Source organism: Capsicum annuum, chromosome 1 (genome assembly GCF_002878395.1).
Source record: "Capsicum annuum cultivar UCD-10X-F1 chromosome 1, UCD10Xv1.1, whole genome shotgun sequence".
NCBI lineage: Eukaryota > Viridiplantae > Streptophyta > Magnoliopsida > Solanales > Solanaceae > Capsicum > Capsicum annuum.
The window spans coordinates 234,681,258-234,691,028 of NC_061111.1; the positions used below are offsets into that span (position 1 = coordinate 234,681,258).

Here is a 9,771-nt window from a genome sequence, read left to right on the forward strand (position 1 = left end):
GTAAAAATTTGATGCAGCTATGTACTTTATTGTCATAATAAAGACTGCAAATGGGTGTTGAAGGCGTCTAGTATGAATCATTCGAAAATGCTTGTGATAAAAAGATTTGATTCGGAGCATACTTGTAGTCTTAGCGATAGAGTACTGAATAACTTAGTTGCGACAGTGAAAACAAGCAAAACCATCATAAAAACAAGCAAACAACATCAGATGTTCAAGCCTTGCAGCAAAACCATAGTCAACCCTGTTGGCCCCTTGATAGTGTCTAGTTTCTGGGTCATTTCAAATCCTTCTAGATTACACACTCAAATAGCATACACCAAGAATCATTTAGAATATTGATGTCAACATTGAAGTCAGAATGTGGGGACTCAACACTTTCAAATGAGGAGGAGGAGAAGTGCCTAACACAACACAAATATGCCACTAGCTAAAAAAATAACTTAAAGCAACAATACTTAAAAGTAACACCAGAAACAACATAAATCTCTAGCAGCAATCAAATAAAAACATAGCAGCCCAATAAACCAAGTAAATATATAAGCATCGCATAAATAGATTTTAACAAATTTTCTCATTGAACAACCACCACTTAAAAGTTGTGACACAAAAGTTAAAAGCAGCGAAATCTAAAGGTTCCAAAAGCAAACATCCATTAGAAACATATTTACTACTAATAAAAAGTATTTATAATATCAGAATACGGGCATTTCTTTACTCAAAGGCCCAAGCATTCTCCCTCCTGGCCTCTTCCCCCTCTTCACTTGTGAAGTCATTCTTGATGTTGAAGGTCTTGTGGATCTCTTCTAGAGTATTACCTTTGATCATGTCAGCCACAGTCTGATAGGTGAGATCTAGCTGGATCTTGATGTTCAAATAGTTGGCAGCTTGAAAAGTTATAAGAACAACATCCATTAGAAATCTAAAACAATTTACTAAAAAAAGTCAAATATTTAAAGATTTTAACTTTACTAGCATGTTATATTAGTATCAGTGATACGGGAATCATATATTAAATTAAACTACTTATTAAAAGATCTAGACTAACAGCAAAAACATCACAACAAGAATCTTTAAAGTTAAAAGCTTCCTAATAGGAATAATTATGAAAAGGGTTAGAAATTCACAAAACTACCAAATCAACACTAAGAACAAAATCTATATCAAAGGAAATTATATGCATGCTATCACCTTACACTTGCGTGTATCTCTACTATCTTCTACTTCAGAATGCCTAAAAATTGAATTACTTGTATGCACATGAAAGACTAAGTTCATCTACAGCTATTATACAATTAGCCAAGCAGATAACATCAATCACCCAAGATAACAAACAACACATGCAATAGATGCAAATATTGTAAATGCAATGCATAAAACCTACAACAGTCGATGGAACCTAAACAATACACAAAAGTATTAAAAATCAAATCAACATAGGTACACGAACAAGTGAACCCTAAAAATCAGACAAATAAGGCGAACACATTATATACACGAACAATAAAAGCAAACAGGGGCAAATATTATATAACTTACCAATGAGTCCTGAACAGAAAATTAGGCAAAATAAATTACTTATCAACCGAATCAGTACCAATTAAAGCTATAAAATTCAACAATACACAAACAATTAAAGCAAGAGAAATATAAATCATAACCATCACATAAAGGTATAACAGTCCATGAACAAAAAACAAACTTATAATCCAATAATCAAATAACTATAACAAAAGCATGAAAATCAACTTAATTTAGACAATTTATACGAAAAATAAAATCAGACTCTAATTACACAACAGTAACACATGTATGATGCTAGCTTATCCATTCAAAATATTAAATCAGACCCTCATTATACAACAGTTAGACATGTGTGAGTGTAACTTATATATTCAATAATTAAACTGCAGTAATGTATAGTGCCATGATACACATTTACTACTTAAAAATGTATGACCTATAAGCCTGTTAGAATGTATAATGTCATCTTATACAATATTAGGACTTACGACTGTTTGGATGTTCAGTACTGCCAATGTATAACATATTGAAATATATTTCGGTATACCTATATTATACATTATTTGGGTAAAAATAACTAATGTATAATGTCTTATACTTTACAATTTAAACATCGAGAATATATGATGTCTTATGTACCTATATGTTTGTAATGTAGCCTTATACAAAATTCATACATTCAATATGTATAATTCGACTTAATACAAGACCAGCCTTCTCTATGTATATAAAAACGTATATGATATATTAGTCAGTTAAACAAAGTAATGTACAATGTATGCATAACTGAATAGATAGAACACATATGAACACTGTATAAATCTATAATATCAGCTTATAAACAATATCTTCAGATGACAAGGTCGACCGAAATCATCAACCTTCTTTTTACTTTTAGCTTTTGAACCTGACTTCTTCGATATAGAATTAGCAACTCCCTTCAATTTCTTCATTGTAACGGGGTCATTTCGATGCTTTGAACGATTCTCTGTGAAATTAAATTCCTCGAAATCAAATGTACCAGGAATAAAATCAAAGGAAATATCATGCTCTGTAGCATCTAACTGACTAAATCCTAAACTAAAACTAGGACGACAATCCATTACCAATTTTGCGCTATATTGATTTAACCGTAGCAACTACAAAACAAGAAAATCGAAGATCTAACTTGAAGTATATGAAAAAAAACAGAAATTTTTTATTCAGAAACAACTTTATGCTTTTGAGTACAATATGAATTAGTAGGGACCTACGTAGCTTAATTGTATACACCTTAATAATAGAAACCAAAAAAAAAAAAACAAGAATGACATCTCTTCTACAAAGAAAATTGCAGGTGGTTATACATATACCGGCTGCTAAACATGTCGCCAGCTTCCTAGATCAGCGAAAAATGATCCCTCAATATGAGGGAAAAGATCTCGAGAAACTGCAGGTGGTAAACCTAGGGAAAAAACGAACTGCAAAATTTAAATATGATTGCAAAATACGCTAATTTCATACAAAAATCAGCATGCAATCAAAGAAGAAACGGGAGAAACTCCTGAATTGGTAAAGTTGAAAAAAATTTAAAAAATTAATGAAGTAAATTAGTAAAAACAATTAAAGCTTGATAACTTACAATTTGATAATCACTAAGTAGACGTTACTTCAATTTTTTCGTAAAAAATGGGTTTCAAATATGGAGGAAAATTTTGATGGATAATGGGAGCAATTGAGAGCAAAATACAGAAGCCAAAAATCGTGTTTTAGATGTATAATATTTAGGAGAAAGAAAGTATCAAATAAGAGGATTTTTGTAATTAGTTTAGGATTTATATAAATACTTTACCAATTTGAAATTTAATGTAATTATGTAACTTTACCTTGTGTATATATGGAAATTTTAGTTATTTTAATTAAATTTTCAAAAGAAAAATCTTCCTGTAACCAGCCCAAACATAAACCAACACCCCACGAGCCAGTTAAACCCTTCTAAACTCGACCAATTGGAATTGACCCCCCTTGCCCGCAAACCAACCTTAACACCAAGACACAAAATTTTTAATTTTTATGGGATGCCTTTTTTGGTCACTAATTAAACTAATATTCGTTGTACGTTTGTTTTGTTTCGTGATACCGAGTATTAATATTAAAGGATGCTAAATAAACTTGTAGATTTGTTTATGTTTAACAAAATGATGATTGGGGTCTTTCCTCATGATCATGAAGCTTATTTTTAAATCAGAGCTTATCTGGATTGAAATTTGAAAAAAATAAAATTACTCCTTTGTTGAAAAAAAAATTTAGATGCAAACCTTTTGTCAATTTTAACATGTACTTTCTCCATTCCATTTTACTCGTTTCAAATTTCTTAATTTGATATTCCATTTTACTTGTTCATTTTTACTTATTAAGACAAGACAATTTTTTTTTTCATTATACCCTTAGTGTAGCTGATTATTCCTTATTATTAGCATCTTGAAAAATATTGCAAAGAGGAGTACCATTAAGAGTACACCATTAAAAATATAAATGGTGCTTTGGTATTAGTCATCCATCAATATTGGAACTATAACAAAACATAATTAAGAGGGGCAAAATGGTAAAGTTATATTACCAATTATTATTTTCTTAATAACTGTTCCATCCCAGGGGCGGAGCTATAGCCACCGAAGGGTGTTCAAATGAAAACCCTTCATCGAAATTTTTTTTTTGAATATATACATTAAATATAGATATTTATGATTATATACATATTGTTGAACACCCTTGACAAGCTAAAGAAGCATAGCCTACTGGTCAAGGGTGTGCAAATCTGCAGCAACAACCTGGGTTTGATTCTTGGTGGGAGAAACAATTTTTTTTTTCATTTTTTTGAACACCCTTGACCTAAGATTTGACTCCGCCAAATGGGACAGAGGGAGTATTTCATGCATGTATGACTAAACCCAACATACATAAAATGGTGTTAAATGAGTTTGCTAGATTTGTTGTTGCTTCGACGTGAAAATTATCTTATATATAATTTTAGATTATTTATTGTAAGTTGTAACAATTAATTACACGCTATAGCAGATTTTTAAAAATGTATTGAATTCTTGTGTTTTTTAAATTTTTTTAATATATAAATATATATTAATTAATTAATTAAAGAACTTACATCATCGATAGTCCCTTAAATTTGTTTCAAAGATTTCACTTCGGCCCCTCAACTCAACCATGTACCTATTAGAAACTTCAATATTATTAAATATGTACCTATTAAACATTATAGCTGATAATGACACAAAAATTGAGTTTCACGCAGCACTACGTGCGTAAGCTCCTATTGTAGTTTCTTTTTCTTTTTTTAATAACTATTTAACCTTTTCTCTTCTTTTCCATTTAACTTTTCTAAAAAAATATAAAACTTTCCGTCCTTCTTAGCAGTTGTCTTCTACAAAGCTACTTCTTTTTTGCCACCATTTCTGACCACCTCTTAGCACACATCACCACATATTGTTGCATAATTATCTCAATTTTCTTACTTTCTTTGTTCTCACCTTAAGCTGAGGTTGTCTCAATCCTGCCTAATCAAATTTATTTGAGATTTGATAGTGTTCAACGTCTATGAAACAATCTCAAATTTCAAAATTAAACTGATCCAGAAAATGATAGAGCAGGCCAAATAAATTGAAAATCACAATTAAGAAATTGATTTTTGAAAATGCTAACAATTGTAAGATCTTATTCCATGAAAATCTGACATAAAATTGAATCATGAAACTTGTTATCCTCACAAAAGCCATTGATGACTTTCCAAAATAACCCTGCAACAGATTTATATCCTTGAATTTTCATTCGGTCGAAAATCATTAAGGCTTCTCCAATTTTACCATTACTCTATTACGACATCATAGTCTAAATGAATTTGTTAAACGGTTGAGCTTCGTTGTTGGGGGACGGTGTCGACGAGGTTGAATTCCGTTGTTGCGGGACGACGTCGACGGGAAGAAGAAAGGAGAAGGAAGGGGATCTTTTTTCTTTTTTGAAAAATAGGTAGTACAAAATAGATATTAAATAGTTTTTAACTTCTTAAATATAAAATTTATTTTTTTACAATTTTTGAGGCACACTGCCACTTATCAAATTTTAATTCGTCTCTTTAGTATAATTTCAGCAAGTGTACTGCACACAATATTCTATGAACTTGTGTTTATAGATACTTCTTTGTTAATATTGAAGTGTCTAATTGGTACACCATTGAATTGAACGGTCTAAATAAAATCTAGAAACAAGTTTAAGGGGTTATCAATGATTTAAGCCTAATTAAAATTTCTCCTAATTTTTTGTGTGTATCTCTTTCCGCTATCCTCAATAATCTTGTTAATAATCATTAAATGAGTAAAGTTTGGTCAATAAATTATATTAATTTATACCAGTTTGTTACCATTTTAGAAAAATACAATTATTTACTTTCCTAATAAGTAATACACGTTTGTAATTGAATTTAAAAAAAACATTGCTTAAAGAATGTACTAGGAACAAAATTTATTAAATGTTGTAGACACGTAATTTTAACCTTCTGAGTTTTGTATTTCAAGTTTCATTGGATTAATTTAATGATTTTTCTTTATATAAAAATTCAAAGAATTAAAAAAATAATGACAAAAAAAATAATGCCACTTGGCTTTTTTCATTGGTTCAAAATTTATCTCATTTATCATATCCTTTACCACACACCCTTACCTTATCCAATAATTCCTCCACAAAAAGATAAAACAACAACCCCTAACAAGATACCCACCTAATATTCCCTACATACACCTCACCCTATAAAAATTTGACACCTCACCCTACCCCAACCCACCTATCCCATGTGCCCCCTCCCCCCTCACACCTCTCACTCATATTTTTCATAATACACATACCATAAAGGAATAGGAAAAAGAGAGTTATATACACATATGAGATACACAATAACGTACATACACAGTAGGAGAAAAGGAGAGAGAATAACAAAGGAGAAGTAGCCATTAACAAAGCAACAAGCAACAATAGCTAGGGACGACCTCTGTTCTGATTTTTTCAAGGAAAAATGCCATCATGACTGTTCAAGCTCACCGGAGCTCTGACGAAGCAACAACAACAGTCTAAGGTTCCGCCAGAAATACCACCCAATAACCTTCCTACCTCCATTTTTGATAAAACCCGTCAACTCCACCCTTGCAGTCTATCCCTCCTCAAATCATCGGCGAATTCCATCCGATTAGTCGCTAAATCTTCGCGATACCTGCCAAAGATCCCACTAACTCCAATCCCAACCTCTACTAGCGACAAAAAACCCACCAAAACCCATCCCCTCTAGCAATGTCGAGCAGCTGATTCGACGTTGAGGTTTAATTTTTGGTCGAGATTTCATCAGATGTGATACTCCAGTCTTCCAGTGGAAAATAATTAATAAGTTTGACTCGGAAGGTCCAATTTTCTTTACTCTATTTAATCTTTTATGTGAATTTGATAATCTGTTTGGGTCGTTTCTGCGTGAATATCAATTTTGTTAATGGTTGATCTTTTAATATGTGTTGATGGTGTATATTTCATTTAAAGTGAATTGCTTAAACAGACACCAGATTTGATTGGTTTGGTTGAACTGAATTAATTAAAAAATAATTTTATAAATGATGCGCACTTAATTGTTCATTTGATTCATTGAAATAAATGTTTTGGAGAATATCAATTTGGGTAGGCAAACTTTAGAATTTCATGATTGTTGAATGTTTAAGTTGTTGGATTGGATGGTTTCTCTTTTCTCACATTTAATCTAAATGTATTTATTTTATTGGGGAATGCCCCAAAGTGATATGTATCCATTTGTTGGAGAACGTCCCGTGAGATTTTGTACTTAACGATCGTTTGTGGACAAGATCCAGGATATTGGATAAAGCATAACCTAAAGATAGGATAGATTAATATAAGCTTACCTTTCTGCAATTTTTTTCATCTGTGGACTGTATAATTGGACTAGACTCTACTTTCGTTTAGTACTCTTGTTTGTTTGTTGTTTTGCCTTGTGTGCCTTTTTGTATCTCTATTCACCTTATAGTGTCAATTAATCGGTACAATTTAACGAAGTGATCATGTCCAAACTACGGTATCGAAGGGTACCTATCACCTTTCCCTCGATCAATAGAATTTCTTAACTGAAATCTCTATTTATAGATCAGTATTTTTCAAGAGTCAAACCATTTTAAAAGGGAATAATTTAATGGTGACTTGACATACCAAATTAATGCCAAGTGGCGACTTTAAGTTTTAATTGTACAATCCTTTTTTGGAGTATTTTCTTTTTTCACTTTTAATAATTAAAAACTCTTTCAAACTTACAAAATCAAATGACAACTCTAGCGATTCTGTTGGGGATTTCAGAATTCAAACTTCATTATTGAGTTGTATCGGCTTAGTTTGATACTATAGGTGCATAGATTTTTTGTTTGTATTATCATTTTATCATTGTTGGATGCATACTTCTATTTGTTTACATTGTTCCCTTATTTATTACTGCTTTATATTTGTCATCATATTCATTACCTCAAGTTATTTCTTTTGAAACAAGTCTCGTAGTACACGCTGTGTATATGAACCTTCGTCAAGTCAGCTTTATTTTTAAGAGGGGGAGACGTCGGACGGTATAGAGTGGGTGAAAAGAAATCGTAGTCACCATCGACCATAAGCTCCCCTAAATAGCCTTGTTAGTTGAACCCTAGTCTAAGTTGGCCTTTAGGTCATTCTTATTTGCATCATGTTGAGATCTAGCGGGACCCGTTGGGTCCTTTGTAAAAGATTTATTTCTAAGTATCCCTATGTGCTACTTGTTGCATTTTTTAGGATAAAAGGTCATTTGATAGACTGATTTAGAGAGGCATGTGCTAGGGTTGAGGAAAAAGTGTGTTTAGGCAATGACGATTAACACTCTATTTGGATGATGGTTTACCATGGTTTCATAATGTACGGTACAGTATGGTATGCTATGGATGGTACTATGTAGTATAGTACAATACAATGTTTGGATAGATTGTATCGTTCACTGCTGTTTAATAACACTTTTTTTTATTTAGTTTGATGGTATGGTACTGTATCATAACGGATAATTTTACTAAAATACCCCTGATTATTATACATTGTAAATTTATAATAATTAGGAGTATTTTTTTATTAACTATGGGCAGGATTTTCTTTGTATTGTCACTGACATATAAAAACACATTCAAAGAGCATTTACTCTGGTAGAAAATGTTCGATCCATGACAAAATAATTTTGTATTTTCACTTGTCAAAGAGCATATTTGAGGTTGTATTGTCACTTGTCAGTAATAAGACGAGTCCTTGCTATAGAACTAGAGAATTGTTGCTTCATTTGTTTTCATTATTTTTAGTTTAAAGTTATGAACTAACTAGAAAAGATTGTTTGATAATCATTACCATAACAACTTGAAATGTGCATGTTAATTTGTTCCCTAGTCAAAACTTACAAACAATATCAATTTCCATTGCCATCTCTTAATATGCATGGCTAACACAATATTGAAAACACATTCCTCAAAGAGTGAGATGCACTTCAAAGAGGAAACTTTGCAATTTTTTTTTTGTCTTTAATGATTAAAGACCACAACAACAAACATAATCACTAAAATAATCCTAGATGATGTCTTCTATTTTTCTTGGCACTATCAGCTGTCGCTTTGAAAAAAAATACAAGAATCTTATTTATTTATTACCGAAAATTATAACCAGTGACACTTATATACTATAGAACTAGTTCTCCAAACCAAATCAAAATGTTTTCAGACCCAAAAACAAACCAAACTTAGTTGATCATCCAGTGAGAGTTCTTGCATTTAACCACTCAACATTCAAATATTTGGTGCAGTCACTATTTTGACGAAAATTTTTGACTTTTGAAAGAGAGTCGCCACTTAATTTTGAAAAGGAATTAAGAACCCTTTATAAAATACTTTAAACGATTCAAAATAGAAAAATTATTTAAGTTAAGAGATTCTGAGTAAGCGGTTCCTATTAACGTTTTAGGAAGGTGTTAGGCACCTAAAACGTCCGCTAACTTGTGGTTATCCGGACTGATTGAAAACGTCTTGTGACTAACTTCAAAAAAAGGTTAATTTGTTGAAAAGTGATTGATTTTTGAAAAGAAAGCGATTTTGGAAATATTTTGGTGTTTATGCAAAACTAGTTTTTAGCGACTTAACTAAGGATTTAACTAGGTTCGCC

At 31.5% G+C, this 9,771-nt stretch overlaps 1 protein-coding gene across 1 annotated transcript; it reads right to left on the minus strand.

Annotated features, from left to right (window-relative positions):
* Nucleotides 1-714: 714 nt before the first annotated feature.
* Nucleotides 715-2,627, minus strand: LOC124898894 (SCF ubiquitin ligase complex protein SKP1a-like). Its single transcript, XM_047413059.1, has 2 exons — nt 2,368-2,627; nt 715-922 (listed from the first exon to the last, which is right to left on the minus strand). The coding sequence occupies exons 1-2, from the start codon at nt 2,625-2,627 to the stop codon at nt 715-717; spliced, it is 468 nt and encodes a 155-aa protein (XP_047269015.1).
* Between the last annotated feature and the right edge of the window lie 7,144 nt (nt 2,628-9,771).